The sequence below is a fragment of the Bos indicus genome, chromosome 23, assembly GCF_029378745.1.
Source record: "Bos indicus isolate NIAB-ARS_2022 breed Sahiwal x Tharparkar chromosome 23, NIAB-ARS_B.indTharparkar_mat_pri_1.0, whole genome shotgun sequence".
In the NCBI taxonomy this organism is placed as follows: domain Eukaryota; kingdom Metazoa; phylum Chordata; class Mammalia; order Artiodactyla; family Bovidae; genus Bos; species Bos indicus.
In genome coordinates, this window is record NC_091782.1 from 39,367,501 (window position 1) to 39,392,810 (window position 25,310).

General features: G+C 39.6%; 1 protein-coding gene across 8 annotated transcripts in view; it reads right to left on the bottom strand.

The window, feature by feature from the left end:
• CDKAL1 (CDK5 regulatory subunit associated protein 1 like 1) overlaps positions 1-25,310 on the bottom strand; it is a 787,726-nt gene that overhangs the window by 650,179 nt on the left and 112,237 nt on the right. For all 8 annotated transcript variants that reach the window (XR_011563299.1, XR_011563300.1, XM_070777644.1 and 5 more), the window contains one exon: positions 8,233-8,317. Coding sequence is in view for 6 of the 8 variants with exons in the window: in XM_070777644.1 (XP_070633745.1) it covers positions 8,233-8,317 (85 nt within the window). In the remaining 2 variants the exon portion in view is untranslated. The remainder of the gene's footprint in view (positions 1-8,232; positions 8,318-25,310) is intronic.

The following is a 25,310-nucleotide window of genomic DNA, read 5'->3' on the forward strand; positions in this document are numbered from 1 at the left end:
CTGGGAAGAACTGTGGACTCATTGTGACAAGCATGTTTCTTATCTCATTTAGGACAACAAGGGAGCAGGTTTCTTCCTAGTTTATAAGCAAAACATAAAAAGCAAAATGCCATGATTCCTTAAAAAGAGAGCCCTTTCGTACAGTCTTGCAACTTAGAAAGTTCTTTCCCCTTGTAGCAAATAAAAGCCTGTGTCTCCAAGGGAGTCACAGTGGTCTTGGGAGTCTCCGAACAGCTGACAAGCAAGTCTTACTCTATTGATGGTATCTGTTTCCCAAGAAAAAGAAAATCACTATATGGTGGAGTCAGAGGGTCAAAGACTTCATAAAAAACGATTTTCCTGAGGTCAATAACCTGACTTAAAGACCACAATCTAGCAGAGAGCCAAATATGTAAACAAATAATAAAATGTAATACGCAACAATAGATTGTTTGTCTGGGATGAAGCAGCAGCACAAAGCAGAAGGCGATTACCTCTGTGGACCCTAGAGGTGAAGGGTGGGTGGCAGCAGGAAGATAACCTTACACCGAATTACCTCTGATAGGAGCGCCACAAGATGACTAGGTTGACAAGTAGGATTGCGTGGGGTGCATAAGAGAGAGGAGAAGAGAGTATTCACATGCACGCATTTGTGGGGGAAGAAGAGCACACTCCAAGGAAGAAGAAAAACATATGCAAACACATTATGTGTCTGGAAAATCATACAAGTTTGGCAGGAAGTAAAATTCTATGGAGAAGTAGAGAGAAAAGAGGAAATGGAGGCAGGCAAGGAACAGATTTTTTTTTTTTTTGAGGCTAATTACTTTACAATATTGTATTGGTTTTGCCATACATTGTCATGAAACTGCCACGGGTGCACATGTGTTCCCCATCCTGAACCCCCCTCCCACCTCCCTCTTCATCCCATCCCTCTGGGTCAGCCCCGAGCACCTTGCATTGAATCTGGACTGGCAATTTGTTTCACATATGATAATATACATGTTTCAATGCCATTCTCCCAAACCATCCCACCCTCTCCCTCTCCCACAGAGTCCAAAAGACTGTTCAATACATCTGTGTTTCTTTTGCTGTCTCGCATACAGGGTTATCGTTACCATCTTTCTAAATTCCATATATATGCGTTAGTATACTATATTGGTGTTTTTCTTTCTGGCTTACTTCACTTTGTATAATAGGCTCCAGTTTCATCCACTTCATTAGAACTGATTCAAATGTATTCTTTTTAATGGCTGAGTAATACTCCATTGTGTAATACTCCATGTACCACAGCTTTCTTATCCATTCATCTGCTGATGGGCATCTAGGTTGCTTCCATGTCCTGGCTACTATAAACAGTGCTGCGATGAACACTGGGGTACACGTGTCTCAATTCTGGTTTCCTTGGTGTGTATGCCCAGCAATGGGATCACTGGGTCATATGGCAGTTCTGTTTCCAGTTTTTTAAGGAATTTCCATACTGTTCTCCATAGTGGCTGTACTAGTTTGCATTCCCACCAACAGTGTAAGAGGGTTCCCTTTTCTCCACACAGATTATTTTTAAATACCTTGTTAAACCAAGAAATTCTACCTTTATTCTGTAGCTGAGAAGGAACCGTTACAGAGTGTGAAGGACAGGAAAGCATGAGCTGGAACATAATTAAAGCTGAGAACAGGCTCAACTTCTGCTGTAATATTAAGAGCAAGAAACACGGAGGACCGTTACTAAGACATTAGCAACAGGGATGGAGAGAGAAGATTAAATTTAATGTGTCCAGTTCGTGGCAATTTGATGAAACATGAGAACATACTGGTTCACTGCAAATTCCAAGAAGCACAATAAACACTAATAGCCCTGGGCAAAAGCAAAGAGAAGAAAGAAGTTGAAGGGAGGAAGAGAAGGGCATTTCAGAAGGAGAATCAATTCTAAAGGATAGGGAATATTGGGAAGAGAAAGAAGGAGTCAAAGAAAACTCCCAGACTCTCTGATCAGTGACTTGTAACCCAACAAGACAGGGAATAGGAACGCTGCTGGAGAAAAGGTGAGGCAGATACTGGAGAGGTTCTGACACAATGATTTAAAGTGTCAACGGGGCATCTAAAGGAAGAAGTCCAGAAAGGAGCTGGACATACAAGCTTGGTTCTTGGAAGGGGAGACCAGGGTCAGGAATAGAAATTTGGGAGTCATCAGCACACAGATAGTATCTCAACAGTAGAAGTAGATGAGAAATAGTAGGAGGAAATGTAAGCTCATGTTAAAAATAGCACTGCTTTGAGAAAAACAGTCACATTAGACAAAACTTGAGCAACAATACATATTAGGTCAAAGAGTACAATATTTTGAACTAACACTCCATATTGAGGGAAACCTTTAAGGCGGGAAAGGAGAGCTGGAACCATGAGACTGTGAGTCGTACAAGCAAACAATGATTCACTTTCTGTGGCTGACACTTGAAACAATAACATAAAACTGATACTGAACTAAAGTCACTTCATACAATCAGAAAAGCCAAAATTAAACGTTTAAAGAAAAAATCCACAGCCTACAGCATTAAAAAAAAAAAAAAAAGTAAGTTTAACAAAACAGTGTTATCTAACCTGTTTCTTGCAAACGGCCAAACTAAAAGCTAGTATTTTTATCTCCCAATGCCAATTTTTTTAGTTAAAAAAAGACTGCCTGATTACTAACAAATCTAGTTAAAATAGAACCAGTTTTTTTTTCTTTCTTTAAACTGTGTAAGTACTAATTGAAAACGAAAGCATTTCTGTTCTTAATAAGTCAGCTTTTTTGAAGGCAATTTATTTTACAAATTCAAGTTGAAATAATATTCTGATGTGTCCCCCAACTTTAACTTACGATAAGGAAGTTCACTACATCCACATAAAGCCAAAAATATTTTCAGAATAGGAATGAAGTTCCAATAATTTGTTTGATCAACAAGATGCTGTTTCTAAAAAGAACTTTCCTTTAAACTGAAGATATCATACAAAGCAGGTTACCCTCTGTCTCAAAACACACTTTCATCTTGGTCCATTTCTCCTTATATTTCCATGGTTCTTTCCAGTAATTTCACTTAGATATCTAAACCATCCCTTTAGCATTACCATTTATTTCTTCAGGCAAAGGTGGTTCAAAGAACTCGTGACTTGTCTATCTACTATCAGTATGGCTAAACCACAGTGCCCATTTGGGTTAATAACGCACAAGGTCAAACAGAGGTTGACAGTCCATGATCAAAGCAAGCTGGCTATTCTTTCTGTCATTTATATAGAACACACAAGACGTGTTTATTTTCACCAGCCTCTGAATGACCTCCTTGAGGTGGCATGGAAAAGATCCCACATTTCTATAAAGCATGAACCAAAGGAGTTTTCTTATTTGATACTCTCATTAAGAGGAAATTCTATTTTTTTTTAAACTTTTGATCTTTTTCGTTTACTCAAGAGCCCCTCAAGTTAAAGGCCATATTGTCTAAATCAAATTGGTATACTGGATAAAAACAAGGACAGGGCAACTGGCAAGGGCTCAAGAGGAAAGAGTATGCACGAAACAGCCTGCCATCACAAAACGTGGGGCTCATTAGCGATTTTTTCAAAATTAGTAAAGGCAAAAATAGCATTTAAGATTTCAGAGTTCAAAAGGCAGACAAAAAAATCATTCTTAACTCTTTTTACTACTTAAAACTCCTACTCTTTTATCAATCTGAGTATAAATAATACAAACACTGCAAAACCTTAGTGATTAGATCAACTAGTAGAAAGTATTGAGCCGTAGAGCCTACAGATGAACAGACATGCATTTTCACCCCAACTATGTTATTTTGACTAGGTTAAGAAATTACTAAAGGACACATGATTTATTATCAGCACCAGTATATAAAATCAAATTTTCCAAATAATTTTATGCCAATATGCTCTGCAACAAAGGTTAAATAATACTCCCAATATTTTTTATACTGTGATGCTGCAAACCTAATACTTTTGACCACCACCACCAAGAGAAAAGAAAAAGGCCATGGCTGCCTTGTCACATATTTGCAGTTCTAAGATCTTAATCAAGACTGCATTAATCACATAAAAGATAGTAAAGCTCTCACAGTTTTCTTTCTTTTCTTCTGTGAAAACAAGAGGGTCTACTGTCGGGTAGCTCAAGAGATAAAATGATTTGATAACAGACAAACTACTCTTAAATATCAAGATTACACTGGGAGCGAAACAAAAGCAGATGATCAGAAATGATGACAAACACCCAGACATAAGTGGCAAAGTGAAGCAATCATCATTCGTGGTGCCTTCAGACTAGAGAAATATAGCCCCCCACCCATTCAATAAAGGGTGAGTTCGAGCATAAGGGATTAGGTGCAGCTGAACAAGGAGAAATGCAACACCCTACCAGGCGCTGTGCTGCACTGAGTCGCTCAGTAGTGGCCGACTCTTTGCAGCCCCATGGACTATAGCCCACCAGGCTCCCCTCTCCACGGGCATCTCCAGGCAAGAGTACTAGAGTGGGTAACCATTCCCTCTCCCAGGGGATCTTCCCCACCCAGGGATAAAACTGAGGTCTCCCACATTGCAGGTGGATTTTTTACCATCTGAGCCACCAGGGAAGCCCCGATAGTGCTCTCCTTGCATTTAAACGTTGCCTCACTATCATGAGAAGAAAACAATGCATCTAGTGAGCAGGCTGAAGGGAAAGGATGGAGCCAGAGCCGGACAGAAGACAAACATGTAGCGTGACTGAAGGTATAATAAAGTTTCTGAACTATTTATCTTTGTTTTGCTTTGTTAGGAGACAGTGATGAAAGAGGGGAAAACATTTAAATAAAGTGAAATGCTTGACAAGAGTAGATAATCTTTCACTGAAAGTCTTTACATATATAAATGTCACTTCAATTGGATGTTTTCTCAATGTTAATTGTTAATGTGCCTTCTACAGGATTATATTTATTCTGGAAACAAACCCAACGTTAGCTTAGGTGTTACGTTAACAAGAGCTAGTTGTGATTATCAAAAGCCTTCAAAGCCATTAAAAAAAAATACTTAATCACCTTTAATACTGTTTTTAAATTTTCTCTCAATCAAGGGGAACAGTGCATTAAAGGAACCTGCGCTGGCTACCACTAGCTTTGTAGTATTAAAATGACAAACACATCTTAAGTGATTACCTCACTTAATCAAACACCGTATCATTATCTTGAACCACTTTCACAACAGTTTATATAAGAAAACCCACTGACACGAGTTATATTTGACTTTTTAAGTAAACTTGTACAAACAGTCTAGAAGTGTATCCATTAATTACATTATAACATTGATAATCACAGAAACTTAGTTCTCTGAGTTCTGAGTTTAGAGGCTATCAGTAGCACTAAAATATCTTTTTATCTTATGCCTTTCCCGTGCAGAAAAAAGTAGATCATGTGGAACATGACAGACATCTCACAGAATAAAAAGCATTCTTTGAAAACAAGCAGCACCTGGCAAATTTCATGCTCTGCTCTTGTTTTAACTCTACCTTCTTCTGGTCCTAACCACAGCCCTAACTCCTTAGTTCCTTCCCACATCACCGCCACCCTCCTAAGCTTCCCACCATTGTTCAGATAGCAAGTCTTCTCTGCTCATTCCATAGTTACTGAGTTGAGAACACCATCACATTCAAAGGTCACTTCTATGGAAATACAAAAGCTGTATCTCAAGTGTTGTCTGATAATCTGCCCCAAATCTACAACTGCTTACCTGATGTCTTTACCTGGAAAGCATAGAATTAAATTTAACAACTCACAGACTGTAGTGAGACTGCCTATGCTAATATCCCACCTCCACCATTTATGAACTCAAGGGCTTTAGAGAACTTCATCTTCAAAACAGATGCTGCTTCCTCCGTAAAACAGAAATAAAAGTGAAAACTACAATTCATTGGAAGACTGTAAGAATTAAATTAGATAATATCCAATTGCTGTAAAGCACCTTGAACAGTGCCTGCCATACAAAAGACACTTGATAAAGATCAAATATTATCCATTACTTTATTATAATATTTAGCTGTAACTTCACATTTTCAAAACTAAAACATGGCTTCCTTCAAATTGAAGAACAAAAAGGCACTAGAGCTATCAAACGTTTAGGCCTAATATAAATCTATACTAATTACGACTATGGAGAATAAGCACCAACACAAAGAAATAAATCCATTAAACTGAACACTGTACCAAGGGACAGACACAAATATCTATGGACAATGAGCCTATGACAAAGCGGGTAATAAATAAATAAAAGGAGAGAGGGCAGGCTTTTTAAAAAAAATAATAAATGATACTGGAAAAGTTGGTGTTTATGCCAAAAAAAATAAATAAAATGGGACCCCCTTCCTGGTTCCATACCAAGAGAAATAAAAAAATCAGTTCCACATGAATTATAAAATGAATTTAAGAATTAAAAACCACAAAATTTTTAGAAGAAAATACAAAGAATATCTTTAGAGTAGGGGAAAGACATTTTAAAGAATACAAGCACAGACCCAAAGGCAAAGACAGAAAATTTTAAGCCAGAATTTCTCTTCAGCTTGAGATACTGTTAAAGAAAGTGAAAGATAAGCCACAGCTGATAGGAGCAACAGATGCAATACATAAGGGTTAGTACACAGAATGCACTGAATGTATTCCCACAAATAAAAAGACAAATATCAGAAAAAAATACTTTAAAAGCATTTCACACACGTACACACACACACAAAATTCAAATGGCAAACATACAAAAAGATCCTCAACATCACTAGTAATCATAGAAACAAATTAAGACCACATTGAAATACCATCTCCACCACCAGATTGGCAGAAATTTACAACCCTGACCATATCAAGTATTAGCTAGAATGGAGAACAACCACACACATCCATGACTGGTGGGAATGAGGTTCAGTATATCCGTCAGGGAAAAAGTTCAGCATCACCTAAAAGTTTGAATATGCACACACCTGTGACCCAATAATTCAATTCCCAGGTACATATCCTAAAATAACTTTCGCACGGCTGCACTGGAAAATGTTCAAAATATTCAGAGCACCAATGCTCATAAAAGCAAAACAGGGAAAACTCAAAACTCTTTCAATAATAAAATGAAGAAACTATGACAAATTCACTCAGTAAGATACTACAAATGGCCAGAGTTATTTTACATCCATCAACGTGGATAAATCTAAAAGCAAAATGGTAGAGAAAAGAAGCAAGTTCAGAACACAAACAGTGTAAGTCCAATAAACAAAGCTTAAAACAGGGAAAAACTAATTAAACACATTGTTTACAGATATATTTAGCAGATGATAAATAAAAGGAAGGGGATGACTCACACAAGTCAGGATAAAGATTACATCTTGAGGATATGACTGAAAGAGGGACATGGAGCAGTTACCTAAGGTCTTAGTAACGCCTTATTTCTTAGGCTGGATGGTGGATGCATAAGTGTTACATTTGTTACCCTTATTTAAACTGTACATGTTTCATAAACTCATTTATGTATGACATATTTCACAATAAAACCAATGTGGTGGGGACTGAATTTGAGAGTGAACTCAGGAAATGAAGAATCTTAAGTTTCTCAGGAAAGGCAAGAAGAAAAACAAGATGATAGCTAAAAGGGGTGCATGGGGCTGAGTAGACCTGAGTGTGTTTATAGGTCAATGCAAAGGCACCAATGGGGTTGGAGAGGTTGAAAATAGAGGTGAATGAGAATATAAATTTATAGAATGAAGGTTCTAAGAAGGTGGGTGGAATAAGATTCAGAGATGTGAAAAAAAGAATATTTCTTTCACTATAAGTTGAAGAACAATTCAATAACCATGGATTACATGCCCCCTCCCCCAGTAAACTGCAATTTCCTTGATGGCCAGGCATTATTAGCACTTAGAACAGCACTAACAGGCAGGCAAGAGCGAAGAGGTAAGGACTGCTTTGGGCAGTTTCAAAAAGTAGGGACTGGATTCCCTGAGAAAACTATGTTATTAATACTTAACAGATACTCAAAACACCTATTAGCCACCTTTATATATACTCAAACATCTATTAGAAAAGTCTACATTCAAGTTTTGCTCTTTATCAGATAAAATCAAAACAGTATAATTATAAAAGTCCAACTCATACTTTTATTGATAACATTCTGAGTATTTGTAATGTTAGTAATCTTTTAAAAGCTATTTTCCAGAAATTCTTACAACACTTAGAAAAGATGAAGAAAGAAAAAAAAAAATCAGCTTTCACTTACTTAATTGAGTTTCTAAAGTGGTCTTCAGCTGGATTTTTTACAGTACAACTATTCAGGAGCCATAAGTCTGCATCTGATGCATTTTCTATTAAAAACAGAAATATGAAACAGGAAAGTAAGTATCACATTTAATCAGCCAAAAACATCCAAGTGCTTACTCAAATGGCATTGGGACTGTGGGGGGGTGGGGGGTTGGGGGGAAGAGCTAGTGGATGAGTCAAGTCAATGGGCCATTACAATACAACATGCAGCTGCTTCAATATGGAAACATTGGTGAGAAATAAATATTAAAATATATAACCTGTGCTCTTATTTTCTCATTTAAAATATAAAGAGGATAAGCATTTTCTTCCTGCATTGTCAATACCTGCAAGTATTTAATAACGTCCAAAAGATAAAGTGAAACTGGCCTAATCTTACCTCTGAATATGAAATTAATTGCCTCTCTGGGGACTGTGTATTAACATTATTGAAGCACATGTATTATACACTGAATATTCTTCAGCTTAAGATGTTACTAAAAATATGGTTTCTCCTCTTTGAAAAAGTTAATGATTTACATCAAAGTGAGCCTTTTATTCCTCTCGCTAATTCGATTAGATACTGTTATATACAATAATAAACTCACTAGCTATGCAACAAATCACCTAAACTCATGTTTACTGAAATGAATTTATAAATGCCTGAAGTGCTTGATGCTATTCCAACAACCTTACTGCCTAAAAGGACTTAAACAGTAAAATAGGATTACCACGATGAAAGGAAAACCAAAATTGAAAACTGCAGCACCTTCACTGGTATTTCATTAAGAACAGAAGCAAAGGTCAAAAGAAATGCAAAACCAAGGACACTTGATGTCTGTGTGTACGTTCTCTACCTGGGAACGGAACTTCCAGTGAGGACATAACAGGAAAGGGAGGATGAGCATGTCCAAGCTTCCAGTAAAACTTAGCAAAACCTTCTTCCCCAGCATCTTTTATAAAAATGGTAAATTTCTTTTTATAAAGAGGCAAGATACACAACTATCTGAAAAGAAAAGCTCCTCATTACTATCCATCAGCTGAATACTAAGATTCCCTCTAACTTGTCTTACTCCTTCCATTCACACGCCTCACCCGCACCTCAGAGTCTATCTTCCCACCCAGAACCCAGAGGGGCTGTCCGTAAAACATCGATCTGATTATGCTGCCTGCTCAAAATCAGAGATGACAAGTATTCACCTACCTTTTCTAGTTCCTCCCAAATTATCCCCAGAAATGCTACCTAAAAGACAACCTTCTTGTAGCAATCTGATCAGACTACCTTTTCAATCTTCCAGTGAATTCCAGGTGGTATTCAAAAATCTCCACCTCCTTAACTTCAATATTCATTTCTCCCTATATTCTTTATCCTTCCAGCCACACCAAAGCAAATTCCTCAAGTTTGCCCTAGTCAATCTGAGGAGCACACTTTATTTGCTTCACAGGAATAGCTCATCCCCTTTCATCTGCCTACCCACTTGGCTAACTCCTATTCACCCTTCAGTTTCCCCCTGATGTTGGTTCGACGCCTCCTCTCTGAACTCCCATAGTAGACTGTGTTGAGACTATCCTTGTACTTTACAATTCTACATTAAAATAATACATTTTCCCAGTCTGTCTATATTACTATTAAAGAGATATTGAGGACAATATTTTTTTTCTGCTGTTATCTGAATGTCCAGGGCCTAACACAGTGATGGGTACAGAACAGACATTCAAATAACCATGGAAAACAAAACAGTGCACAAGCAGGAATAAAAAAGAAGATGCCAGAGGGATAATGTGTGGGACCACATGCATATGGCTTGTTAGATGCCTTCTACCAATTTCCTAAAGCTCTGAAGGCCACACCAATCCTCTGAAATAAGCTTCAAGAAGCTCACCAATTTATTCAACAAATATTTAGGACCAAGATTTTACCTTACTCACAGCCAGATCCCCAGCACTTATTACAATGCCTCGTACATAGGTACTCAGTGAGTATCTACTATTTACTGAATGAATGTTGAATCTTGAAAGACAAAGCAATACTATGAGCTATGTATTATGCACATAAGAAAAAATCATCGGTGTCTGTTAGCTAATGATGAAGAATATAGAGACTACGGACTTACTTCAAACAAACAAAAGTCAAGAGACAGAACCATATGTGGCAGATGACAACTCTATATCCTGCCACATTCTTTTCTCCGGTCACCTTCAAGTCGTCAGACCACTTTCCCCGTACTTTAACAAAAGCCTTCTCAAGGAGAACTCCATTAATAAATAAGGCACATTATTCTACTTTGTCTGGAATTTTGCCAATGTTGAAATGTACTGCCTTTCAAAATAAAGTGAATACTATGCTTGGTGATCCAGTACTCATGATCAATAGGAATCCTGTGAATATACCAATATGCCCACAAAGGTATCTAACTTTTTTGGTGTGTGTGTGTTAGTTGCTCAGTTGTGTCCGACTCTTTGCGACTCCATGGACTATAGCCCACCAGGCTCCTCTGTTCATGGAATTCTCCAGGCAAGGATACCGGAGTGGGCTGCCATTCTCCAGGGGTTGTTCCCCACCCAGGGACTGAACCTGGATCTCCTGCATTGCAGGAAGATTCTTTACCATCTGAGCCACCAAAGAGGACAAACTTTTTGGTAACCACCTCCAAAAAGACAATGTCCTTTCTCCAATGAACACATGAGTTTCTTATCCAGTTACTTTTGAGCTAATATATTTAATATTGGCAAAAAGATCATTCTACTTAGAAGTCAAAAAGATTGTTCTACTCAGAAGTATAAACCAACCAACAATCAAAATGCAATGAGGTTGTACTATGTGTCAGGCTGTGTCCTAAGTGCTGGGGATGTGGCTGTGAAAAGAGATTTCAGCCTCAAGGAGTTTACAGTCTTAAAGAGGAAATCTGATCAAAACAAAAGAACAGAAACGAGCAAGGTAATTTCAGGCGCTGGTCAATGATATTAAGATGATTAAAGAGGGTAATGAACAGACAATAACTGTGGGGTTGCTGGTCAAAGTAAGTCTCCCTCAGAAGTTTAAATCTGAGTTGAGACTGACATAATGGGAAGGAATCCGCCAAGCAAAGATCAGAAGAGAGAGCACTCCAAGAGGAAAATACCACAAGTGCAAAGGCCATGAAAAAGGCCCAAGCCTGTCATGTTCCAGTAACAGAGATGATCAGCATGACTGGACTTAGGGAGAGAAAGGTCTGAGAAGCAGGCAGGAATCAGATGATGTTGGCAAGTTAAGAGCTTTCAGTTCAGTTCAGTTGCTCTGTCGTGTCTGACGACTCTTTGTGACCACATAGACTGCAGCGCACCAGGCTTCCCTGTCCATCACCAACTCCTAGCGCTTGCTCAAATTCATGTCTATCAAGTCAGTGATGCCATCCAACCATCTTGTCCTGTCATCCCCTTCTCCTGCCTTCAATCTTTCCCAGCATCAGGGTCTTTTCCAATGTGTCAGTTCTTCACATCAGGTAGCCAAAGTACTGGAGTCTCAGCTTCAGCATCGGTCCTGCCAATGAATATTCAGGACAGATTTCCTTTAGGATGGACTGGTTGGATTTCCTTGCAGTCCAAGGGACTCTGGAGAATCTTCTCCAACACCACAGTTCAAGAGCATAAATTCTTCAGCACTCAGCTTTTCTTTATAGTCCAACTCTCACATCCATACATGACTACTGGAAAAAACATAGCTTTGACTAGATGGACCTTTGTCAGCAAAGTAATGTCTCTGCTTTTTAATATGTGAGAGCTTTACATTTAAGAGTAAGGGAAAGTCACCATTGGATTTCAAACATATAAACTAATTTCTACCTCAGTAATCCCATTCTGCCATCACTGTGAAGAAAAGTCTGTAGATAGGGTAAAAGTAAAAACAAGTGAGAGAAAAAAGTAAATGCAAGAAAACCAGTTGGAAGCTGATGCAATGCAATGGTCTAAGAATAAGCGAAAGGTGATGGAAACCTGGACTGGGGTCAGAGCAATGACATGAATCAGAGAAGTAAAGAAAGGTATATTTTGGAAGTAGAATAAAAAAAACTGATAGAGTAGGTATATATTGTGCAAGAAGGAATCAAAAAGGATCCTTAAGCACATGGCAAAGATTCTGGCCTGAGTATCAGTTGCCTGTGGTGCCATTTACTGAGATGAACAAGGTGTAGAAAGACATGATTTGGGGAACAGAGAATCTAAAGTTTTGTTGTGGCCATGTTATATTCGAGATCCCGATTAAATATTTAACTAGAAATACTGATCAGTCATTTGATTTCAGGAGTCTTCCAGGCTGGAGACACAAATGGGAGACTCAGAAACCCCAAAAAATAACTGAATTCATAGGAATGGACACACTCACCTAAGGAGAGAATATAGAGGGGGAAGGAGAGAAAAGTAGAAGACAGAACACTGGTGCTTCAGGGTCAGATGGAGAAGTGGAGATGAGAAAAGGCCATCGAAAAGAAACAGCCGCTAAGAGGATAGAAACTAGGGCCCATGGCGTCACAGAATTCCACGTAGAGAGTATTTTTAAAAGGAGTCATCCACTGTACTAAATGCTGACAGCTCAAAGAAACATATCTGTATCGTTACTAAAAAATTAAGATGATCCTCCACCCTTTATCATTTTCCTCTCTCAATTTTGAGTATTTGCTTGCTCTGTGCCAACCCACACACACTCAGCAAAGGCCTTTTTCTAAGGTTTTTAAATAACACAGAAACATTCATTACAAAAGGCGAGTGAAGAGAAAAACTATATATGGCTATTTGCCATTAAGAAATGTTGATTCCACATGTTCTGTCCCCTTATGAACCCATTTTCTGGGTTTTAAGATGCCATCAACCATAAGGAACACAGTCAACTTTGTAATAGCTCTTCAAGAGCTATTATACTGAACACTATATTCAGTTCTTTTAAGTTTTAAGATACATCCCAACTTCAAACATTACTATAGGAGGCAGGGTGGCATGCATTTGAAATGGAAGAAATAAGCTAGTATTTGGTACATCTACCTTAGAGCAGCACCATCTAGAACAATTAGGAAATAACAGAACACCTGCAGTGTCCAGAACCTCATCACCCAAAACAAAACAAATGTTCAAACATCCTACTGCTGGTAGGCAATTTAGTTATTGGATTAACGTCTTTATTAGACCTGGAGCTCAAACTCGAAACCTCCTGACACCAATGATTTTTAAGTTATTATCTTCTAGTGTCATTTATATTTGTCCTGCCTTTCCATTCTTTTTATTACCATCCTAATGGGGCTTCCCTGGTAGCTCAGACGGTAGGGCATCTGCCTACAATACAGGGGACCCGGGTTCGGTCCCTGGGTGGGAAGATCCCCTGGAGAAGGAAATGGCAACCCACTCCAGTATTCTTGCCTGGGGAATCCCATGAACCGAGGAGCCTGGTGGGCTACAGTCCACAGGGTAGCAGGGTTGGACACGACTGAGCAACTTCACTTCACTTCAAGAGAAGGTTAACACCTCATGGTCTTGCCTTAATCAATGGCAGATTCTCCAGTCCCAAGAGAAGCAGAATTAGAGCAAGAACGGACCAAGAAAGGGAAAGGCAGGGAGAAGACACCAAGACTGGAGGCACAGACTCTGAGAAGCCAAAGGACTGAATTCTACCTACCCTCAACTTGTTCTCTAACACTTGTTAACCCCTGATCTGCAGCTGAAAATCATCTGTACATACGCTAAATATTGCCAATGCCAGAGCTGGGATATAAGGACTGGTGTGAAAAGCTACCTGCTTGAGGCTGGCCAGATGGAATCCAGAGCCCAAGATGTGATTATTCACAGCCCTTCATTATTACAAATGGTGTTGTAATCAATAGCACTGTGCATGTATCATTTTGTATTTTTCCCATATTACCTTTGGAACGAAGTAGGGTTCATTCCAAGAAAGTGGGGCTGTTCAGTCAAAGGATAAATTTCCATCTGTAAGGGGTACTTAGCTTTGCACTCCCATGAGCAATGCATGAGATTACCTACTTATCCACAGCATTGCCCATGGAGTGTGCTATCAAACCTCTGTACTTTAGCCACTGCAGTGAGAAATAGGAAGCCAGTAGGATTTGGGAGAAGGCAATGGCAACCCACTCCAGTACTCTTGCCTGGAAAATCCCATGGACGGAGGAGCCTGGTAGGCTGCAGTCCATGGGGTCGCTAAGAGTCAGACACGATTGAGCAACTTCACTTTCACTTTTCACTTTCATGCATTGGAGAAGGAAATGGCAACCCACTCCAGTGTTCTTGCCTGGAGAATCCCAGGGATGGGGGAGCCTGGTGGGCTGCTGTCTATGGGGTCTGAAGTGACTTAGCAGCAGTACGATTTGAATATGTGCACTTCTCTTATGAAGGATGAGTTGAGCATCTTTTCACGTGTTTAAGGATCATTTGCAGAGTCATTCCCCACCCCCACCCCCATTTTCTGTCTGTTCAGATCTTTTGCCCATTTTTCTACTAGGCTAAATAGTCATTTTAATCTCATGTTTTAATTTACTCATACATACAAATAGACACACAAAGAGGATGTTAATCTTTTGTCCGTGATAGAAGTTACAATATTTTCTCCTATGCCAAAGCCTTTGACTGTGTGGATCACAATAAACTGTTGAAAATTCTGAAAGAGATGGGAATACCAGACTACTGACCTGCCTCTTGAGAAATCTGTATGCAGGTCAGGAAGCAACAGTTAGAACTGGACATGGAACAACAGACTGGTTCCAAATAGGAAAAGGAGTACGTCAAGGCTGTATATTATCACCCTGCTTGTTTACCTTATATGCAGAAAACATCATGAGAAACACTGGACTGGAAGAAACACAAGCTAGAATCAAGATTGCCAGGAGAAATATCAATAACCTCAGATATGCAGATGACACCACCCTTATGGCAGAAAGTGAAGAGGAACTAAAAAGCCTCTTGATGAAAGTGAAAGTGGAGAGTGAAAAAGTAGGCTTAAAGCTCAACATTCAGAAAATGAAGATCATGGCATCCGGTCCCATCACTTCATGGGAAATAGATGGGGAAACAGTGTCAGACTTTATTTTGGGGGGCTCCAAAATCACTGCAGATGGTGACTGCAGCCATGAAATTAAAAGACGCTTACTCCTTGGAAGAAAAGTTATGTCCAACCTAGGTAGCATATTCAAAAGCAGAGACATTACTTTGCCAACAAAGGTTCGTCTAGTCAAGGCTATGGTTTTTCCAGTGCTCATGTATGGATGTGAGAGTTGGACTGTGAAGAAGGCTGAGCACCAAAGAATTGATGCTTTTGAACTGTGGTGTTGGAGAAGACTCTTGAGAGTCCCTTGGACTGCAAGGAGATCCAACCAGTCCATTCTGAAGGAGATCAGCCCTGGGATTTCTTTGGAAGGAATGATGCTAAAGCTGAAACTCCAGTACTTTGGCCACCTCATGCGAAGAGTTGACTCATTGGAAAAGACTCTGATGCTGGGAGGGATTGGGGGCAGGAGGAGAAGGGGACGACAGAGGATGAGATGGCTGGATGGCATCACTGACTCGATGGACGTGAGTCTGAGTGAACTCCAGGAGTTGGTGATGGACAGGGAGGCCTGGTGTGCTGCGATTCAGGGGGTCGCAAAGAGTCGGACACAACTGAGCAACTGAACTGAACTGAACTGAACATGCTTTTTATATTTCAGGATATCAAATTTATCAAACTCTTCTTTTAATTTTATTGAGGTATAGTTGATTTACAGTGTTAATTTCTACTATAAAGCAAAATGACTCAGTTATACATATATATATTGTTTTTCATATTTTTATTATGATTTATCACAGGATATTAAATATAGTTCCCTGAGCTACACAGTAGGACTTTGCTGTTTATCTATTCTACATATAACAGCTTGTGTTGGCTAATCTATCAAATATTTCTCTTATTGCTTCCAGATTCTGAGTCATAATTAGAAAGTTTCCTCTACTCCCAGATTACTAAGGAATTCACTCATATTTTAATACACTCAGGGTTCTACATTTAGATTTTTGCTCTATTAAAACTGTATCCCAATGTACATTGTTCTCACTGAATTTTTTTCATGCAAAACAAAATAACATCATTTGTTCTAATACCAAATTGAAAAATATTAAAAAGTATAGAACTACCTAGTGATAGCAAAGGAATGAGGAAGTGTCAAGCTCTACTCTATCGATGGAGCCTCTACTGATGAAGCTCTTCGGAATACAACGTGGGAATAGCTATCAGACAGTTAAACTTGCCCTAGAATCTCTCCTACACATGTTTGTAGGATACTTGCAGCACACACACATTTATATACAAACACACACATATACATGTATGTGTATATATGTACATACAAACAAACTTTAAAGTTCACATGGAAGATTGAAAAAACCAAGAACTCAGAAAACTTACATAATTTTTATAAGGAGACATTAAATAAATAATGGGACTGCAGCTACAAAGCCATTTAGCTGTTAAAAAAGCAAGATATATCTATAAGTGCTTATTTATAATAATCTTTGTTATATCATCAGTGAAAGCAAGGTAAAGAGTAGATCTTGTACTTCCTCTGTGTTTAAAAAAGGAAAAGGAGAAAAGAGGAAATTCTAAGTAAAAAACAAAATTTCTTGAAGCATAAATATGAAAGTGTTTGAGGTGTTTACCCTTGGAAATAAGATGAAGGCTCAGCTGGCCTCCAATATAGTCTAATGTGCACCTTTTATAGTCTCTCCCTCTCTTCTTTGTTTAAACTTGCATGGATATTACTTTTATAATTTTATGAAGTTTAACCCTGAGAAGGGACATGTTAATATTTAATTTATATCCATATGCATTGTTTGAATTTCTAAAAGCATTTAAACTAAAAATACTAATCAAGCCTTTAAAAAATCATTTTTAATTTCTTTTGTAGAGCTCAGAATCAATAGTATTCTTTTATTTTTAAGGTAAGAACATAAACTGTGCTCCTGCTGTGATCCATCATGGAAACAGCGATCTGATAAACATTTTCTGGGACTTTTCTCCCCACTGCTAAAAGCTTTTGTATTCACTGAACCAAGAAAATGATGGCCATTGACACACCACCCACTTTGAGTATGAGGACAGAGAAACAAACTATTATTTATTTTAATAGAAATGCATTTACTTTCCAAACTATTTCTTTATGTACACAAGATAAATCGCTTCCAAATCCAAAGTAATAAAAATCTGATTAGCAATAATGATAATAGCTAACACTACTGAGTACATATTATGCACCCAGCAATGAGCCAAGCATGTCATTTTCCTTTTCTTTTTATCCATCTAATCCTCCAAATTGAGGTGGGTTCAACTTTTACTCCGGTTTTACAGAGGAGGACTCTTAAGGATAGAAAGGAAAAGTAACGCCTAAAATCAGAGTACGACAGTGGGGGCAGGATTAGAAATCCAGACAAACTGACTCCAAAACTGTAAACTTCAGGAAATCAGAATGCCTCATTAGTGGCTCTTTGCCTCCTGATCAAAAATAACACAGCCAATACCTAAAAACAAAATAAAGCAGCATTCCATGACCGTGAGATTGCCTCATGATACTATTTCTAAGAAGGCAAATAAACAGGCTTCAAAAGGAGCTGTTAGGCTATTTCCAAACTTTTCAAGACCATGAACACGTCAGCTCTTGGCCTTCCATAATCAGTGGGAAACTGGCAAGTAAAGAAAAGCTTACTACTGAGTAGAGGAGCATCACTGGAAAGCATCACTCTCAAAGCAGCCCGTCTTCCCATCCCCCTGCAGCCTTCTGCATAAAGGTGACGTTACAGAAGAGATGGGCGTGGCTCACATCAGCTACTCACAGTGAGACGCGCCTCAGAGAGCCACTCCACTGTCAACTGCGCACAGGAACAGCCGCAAACAGTGCGAGGAGCCTTAAAAGACTTAAATTCACAGATGTGAGTAAGGAAGTTAGCAAGCTGATACAAATAGAAATCCAGTAAGAACAACACGAAGGGGGACAAATGGTCTTGACTGTTTTAAACCCAGTAGCATCTGGGGGCAATTTCTTTACCACAGAACTCTGGAAGACAAATCATGTCCCAACAGTTTCAATATCCATTACGTTTAATCCAGCTGCGGAAATTTCTTTATGTAAGACAAACCACTGGATGCCTACGAAAAACTTGGAGAATGGAGCACACTTTAATAAGAAAATTTTAAAGCACCTTTAAGGAACATATTGAAAAGTAATATCTTCAAATCAATGAAAGGCAAAAAGTAAAAATTCTAGTCAATGTATTCATATTTTCCTTCCACATTTTATTGTTCTTTACAGGGAATGTATAAATGCATGAAAGCATAGAATAACCATGCTTTCAAGATCTATTTTATAAAAGCAAAGTGATCCTGACAAAGTACATTCCCTTTAACCAGCTGGGCTTGGAGCGCTGGGAGGCTGGGGAGAAGACGAGAGAGAAAAAGGAGTAGGAAAGATGAAGAGAAGAAAACGAGGAGAAAGAGGGACAGACTGACGGGAAGTTCCTCCAGCTCCCAGGCTGAAACACTTGGAGCCAGAACTGACCCTCCCTCACTGGACAGCGCTGGTGACCACGGCATGTTTCTGAGTGAAGCAGAATACAGCATCTCCCAGGGAAGCACTTATCCTTGGAGATTACATGCATAATGAGTTTGTTCTTTTAAAATACTCCTGCTGAGCATTTTGCAGAAATAAGATGAGGAAGCCAAGGGTCAGCTTGAACCCTGTTTACTGTATGAAGGGAAAAGAACATTTTTTTTTCCTCTTCTAAATGAGAAGTAAGAGTCAGCAAAACTCTACCGATAACCATTGAAAATTAATTATATAGGTAAATAGACCTGTATGAATAGAATGCTAGACAGATCTTTTACAGAACACTGCTAATATTCCTCCATCCTCTTCCCAGGTTAAACTGTTCTGCTGATCCTGACACATAATTACTTCAGAAGTAACTGTGTCCAAAGAATCCCTATTTCAAATGTGTTAAACAGGCTTCTAAACTAAGCAGCAATATACACACAAGTGGACTTTACGGGGCACTGCATGATCGAGTCCCCATCCCTCTGTCCAAAGCCCACCTTATATGCTATGTTCCTGCCACTGAGCTTTTAGGCCCTCAGGCCTAGTACGTAAAATTCAAATGCTGAGATGACCAAAATCTAATTGGATAAAAGAAGGGCATAGAATATGAACAGAGTTTATGAAAGAAGAAACACATAAGGCTCTTGAACAAAGATGTTCAACCTCATTCTTAATCAATGAAAAGTAAAACTGCACCAAAAACAAAATAAAACTATACCTGTACCATTTTTTCTTCACTTCCTACATTGTCAAAAGCCCCAAAGCTTGAAAAGACACTGAGCTGGTGTAACTATGAGGAGACAGGAACTGTCATGCATAGTAGAGGTTACAAACTAGACCATCACCCATGGAGGCAACTTGACATTATCTCTGGAAATAGCAAATGCATATCCTGGGACTGAGAAGTTCCATGAATTTAGCCTATGACAAACATATTTGCATGGGTGTAAAGTCACTCATTGCAGCATTATTTGTAACAGCAAAAGATGACCAGCTAAAGACATATTAGTATATTCAGAATTGAAACTCCTATAAAGCTGCTTTAAAAAAGGAGAAAAAAAGAATAACCTCAAAGTCCTAAAGTAAAAAGATGTCCAGAACATATGGTTCAAGAAAATAAGAAACCAAATAATAAAGACACTATGCCAGCACTGGAAATCACTGGAAATCAAGAATATATATTCACACTTGCTTGTATTTGCATCAGAAATTTGGGGGCATGTGTACAAAAAATGAATAGCAATGGCTGGGACTGGAGGAGGAAGTGGAACGGGATTGATGGGAGCCAAGAGGAAGATATTTTCCTTGTATAACTTTTTAAAATTTTTGAACCTATTCAAAACTTCAGTATTTTCAAAGAAAAAAAAAAAGAGCAATTTTACAAAATGCAGTTTGTCTTAATCATCCCACTATCTTCCCATTTCTTATACTCCCTTCCACAGTCAAATACCTGGAAAGAACTGTCTCTGAGCACCAGCTATACTCTGTTACCTCCCAGTCACTCTTCCACCACTCCATTTTGATGAAGAGCTTCAGCCACTCTCAATTTCCTGCAAACTTCTTTCATCAAGGAAACAGATACCCGAACACAAGACCGCACACCATGCCGGCAAACACTCCTTTCCATTGACAAGAGCATCCCTCTCCTGTTTTCCTCTTACCTCCTCAGCTACTTTACTTTATCCCTCCCCATCTGTCCTGCACAAAGTAGATTTAAAGCCTAGATTTTGTCATCTGTTCACTGGATGCTTCCAACCGTATTTCTCACAGTATTAAACACTGCCAGCGCACCGAGAGGTGGCACCCACACTTACATTCCCAGTTGAAACATCCATCTGAACTCATCATCCAACTTATCTAGCAACATCTCCACTGGAATGTACCGAAAAAATATTAAATTCAACACCGACCATTTCCCAAATTGAACTCTCAAATTTTCACCCTCGTATTCTTAAGGTTCTAGTTAGGAAAACAGAAACCACTCTAGGCATTAAGATAAAGAATAATTAATATAGAAGTGTGGTTACATAGGCAATGGAGAAGCCAAGTCACCAAATGGGGAAGGTGAAGTAACCAGGAGCTGAGTAACATCAGGAAACTGTTACCAGCCCAAGGGCGAGAGAAACCCACTGGAAGGGCCCAGAAGCTGCATCTCACCACTGGCAGCAGCAAGAGCAACAACAGGAGCTGCCCATCAGAAACGAGGACTGCAAGCAAAGGAAGAGCCCTCTGATAGGGACTGAAGCCACAGGAATGAAACCGCCACTTCCTGGGCAAAAAGAGAGGGAGGAACAACCCTACCTCATCCCTACTCCCATCTGCTAGGCTTCCATCAGTGCCCATTATGTGCCAAATCTAACCACACATGCCAAAAGGCAGGGAAACTGTGAAATGCAGTTTCCTGCAATACAGAGGGCAGAAGTCAGGAAACTGAATCTGAGAGCAAACAGGCAAATGACTGACTCTACCCTCTTCCAGAATTCCCCATCTCTATAAATGACACATGTTGTTGTTTAGCTGCTAAGTCATGTCCAACTCTCTGCAATCCCATGGACTGCAGCAGGCCAGGCTTCCCTGCCCTTCACTGTCTCTCGGAGTTTGCTCAAACTCATGTCCATTGAGTCGGTGATGCCATCCAACCATCTCATTCTCTGTCAACGCCTTCTCCTCCTGCCTTCAGTCTTTGTCAGCATCAGGGTCTTTTCCAACCAGTTAGCTCTTTGCGTTAGACAGCCAAAGTATCAGACCTTCAACTTCAGCATCAGTCCTTCCAATGGATATTCAGGGTTGATTTCCTTTAAGATTGACTAACTTGATCTCCCTGGAGTCCAAGGGACTCTCAAGAGTCCTCCCCAGCATCACAGTTTGAAAGCATCAATTCTTCAGTGCTCAGCCTTCTTTATAGTCCAACTCTCACATTCATACATGACTACCAGAAAAACCATAACTTTGACTATACAGACCTTTGTCAGCAAAGTGATGTTTCTGCTGTTTAATATGCTGTCTAGGTTGGTCATAGCTTTTCTTCCAAGGAGCAAGAGTCTTTCAATTTCACGGCTTATGTACTCAGATGCTGAAACCAGAAACCTGGGAATCATCACTGATGCTTCTTTCACCTCATCTTCTCCCACACAAATCCAACAACTTCCAAAGGATTTTCCCTCCAAAACAATGTGAATGTGTCTGCTCTTTATCTCCACAGCCAATATTCTTGTTTAAGTCACCTGGACCACGCCACAGGCTTGTCCCTCCCTATGGCTGCCATTAAGGTTAACTATGAAAACTAGCAATGAACCAAAGGGAAGCAAGAGCTGTTTTTGTCTTCACTAGATTATCATGACAATCTATGTATGTGGATAGTGAAAACTGGGTGAACAAGATACATACTATTGGCGGCTATTTGCAACTATATTTTGGTAAGGAGAAAATAAAGTCATTGAAAATTTGCTGCAAACCAGAAAATAGAGTTGTTAAAAAAAAATACAACTGTATCTTTTTTTAAAAAATGACTCAGTAAAATACAATTCCAGTTTATTTTTGAACAACAATGTTTCACACAAACAGGCAAAAAAATAAACAACTTCATAGGCAAAAAAAGTAGAAAAAATAAACCTTTTATCTTTGACCTTTATAATCATCTCATAAAACTACTTAGAGCCCAGTACGTGCATACAAGGTTACCAGCATCCTGGGAATAAGAATGCTTTTGTTGTTGTTTTTGTGGGGTTTTTTTTAAACCCAGTTTTTTTTTTTCCTCCTTTGAAATTATAATGAATATGGTCACTCAACAAGTCAAGTCAGAAATAGGAAGGAGAACACTCCAAAGGTTGGTCTGGTCACCCACAATCATTAAAAATGGCTAAACTCTAACAGTATGTTTAAAGATAAAAATCCAAATTAAAAATACAAACAAATCTTCCTTTCAAAAGCACTGTTTTTAATTGGAGCATAGCTGCTTTACAACACTGTGTTAGTTTCAGGTGTACAGCAAAGTGGCCCAGTTATACAAATATATATATTGTTCACTTTCGAAGTCTTGTCTGACTCTTTTGAGACCCCATGAACTGCAGCATGCCAGGCTTCCCTATCCTTCACTATCTCCTGGAGTTTGCTCAAAATCATGTCTATTGAGTCAGTGATGCCATCCAACCATCTCATCCTCCGTCACCTCCTCCTCCTCCTGCCCTCAGTCTTTCTTAGCATCAGGGTCTTTTCCAATGAGTTGGCTCTTCACATCAGGTGGCCAAACTATTGGAACTTCACCTTCAGCATCAGTCCTTCCAATGAATATTCAGGGTTGAAATAAATATAAACCTATTCTTTTTCAGATTCTTTTCCATTATAGGTTACTACGAGATACTGAATATAGCTCCTTGTGCTACACAGTAGGCCCTTGTGGATTATCAGTTGTACATATAATAGTGTATATACATTAATCTCCAGTTCCTAATTTACCCTTCCCACCCTGGTTTTCCTCCTTGGTAACCATAAGCTTGTCTTCTATGTCTCTTTTAAGAAGCAGGACATGCCTGGAAAGCTTAGGGGTTTTTTCCTTCTCTTATTGCAGATTTGTGTGGTGGGTTTGGTGGATGGTGGAGAGAGCATGCATCACCTTCAGGTGGCTCAGCCCACAGTGGGCAGCCTGGACAGCCTCCCCCTCCAAGGTAATCATGTTGTTGAGATTCTAAGAAAGGAAGTGGAAAATGAATGGCTCCGAGTGGGCTTTTTTCTTTTTTCCTCTTTTTTTTTTTTCCTTTTTTGTTGTCTAGTTATCCTCATCTGTCTTCTTCTTCTTGTGTCACTATCGTCATCCCTCGTCCCTTCAGCTGCCCTTTTGCCTGCAGCTGCCTCAGTTTCCTCATCTTCATTTCACTGTCTTCCTCACCAACACCTCCTTCCTCTAGGCCTTCTTCTACCTCACTGGCAGCCTCCTGCCCCCTACTTTCCTCACTAGCCTTCCCATTGTGGGTACACCTCTCCCACTTTTCATCTCCCCCACAACTTCCTTTTTCTCCTTTAAGCCCTTGGCAGTGATCTCAGAGCTGGTGTCCACAGCGGCGTCTGACATGGTGGGGCACACTGGATATCCAGTGCACCAGACTAAAGAGAAAGCCCAGTTCACGGACTCTGGCAGTACAGTCACCTGACTCCACATCTCATGAAGAGGTGGACAGACCTACAGCTGCGGTGCGCAGGGAGCGAGGCTCAGGGACAGTGAAAAGATGGCTTTGTGGAGCAGCCAACTAGTCCGATTACATCTTTACAGTCATGTATTCCATGAAAAATTTCCTTCCTGATTCAAATATTTGTAAAGTGGTATACTGAAAAGAGTTCTATTCAGCTGAGGAATAAATCTTAATGACCTAGAGAAACCACTCATGAGCAAATTCACAAAACACTTGGTTTCCACTCAAATTATATACAATCCTCAACTGGTTAGCAATTGATAACTCTGCTTGGAATAGTACACTTCCATGACCAATTTTAGAATGCAGAAGTATCTCCTTGAAGGTAAATTTATGATATCTGCTGAATATTATTATCTCTAATACAAGAATTACCTCCGATTTTAACACCCAACAAACCTACTGGGCCAAAACAGTTATCAATTTGGCAATCAAAAGAAAAATACATGAAGCTACCAAAGGAGGAAAGATTCACATCAAAAAAAGAAAAAAGAAAAAAAAAAGCTATGGACTAGGCATAGGTTCGCTAGATTGCAAAATACAAAGAAGAACAATATAAAGGATCTATGACTGAAATAATGAAACTGTGAGTGAAGTACTTTAGAGTCAGTCTGCATTTTGATTTGCTAATGCCCACACCACACCAATGTTAGATATTTTGAGTATGACCCCCGAAGAGAAACAAAGTGAGTCAACCATATACCTAAGCAGGCATCCAAAAATTGCTGTTCAACTGACTGACAGATATGCATAAATAATATCCCCAAATCACAGTATCACTTTCTGAAGTTACAAATGTGTTTGACCAACTTGAGATAAAGAGAAGAAAAACAATTGCCTTAAAGGACTATTTGGGCAAGAAGAACTGTTAGAAAATGTTGCCCGTTTGTCACAGCAGCTGGGGACTTCCTGAGAGAAGTCTTTAGTTCTCTGATACCAGCGCACGTCAGCGGGGCTCCCCAGGTGGTGCAGCGGTAAAGAAGCCAATGCAGGAGGGTCCCTGCAGGTCCATCCCTGGGTCGGGAGGATCCCCTGGAGGAGGGCAGGTTCCATCCCTGGGTCAGGAGGATCCCCTGGAGGATGGAGGAGGGCAGGTTCATCCCTGGGTCGGGAGGATCCCCTGGCAGAGGGCAGGTCCATCCCTGGGTCGGGAGGATCCCCTGGAGGAGGGCAGGTTCATCCCTGGGTCAGGAGGATCCCCTAGAGGAGGGCATGGCAGCCCACTACAGTATTCTTGCCTGGAGAATCCCATGGACAGGGGAGCCTAACAGGCTACAGTC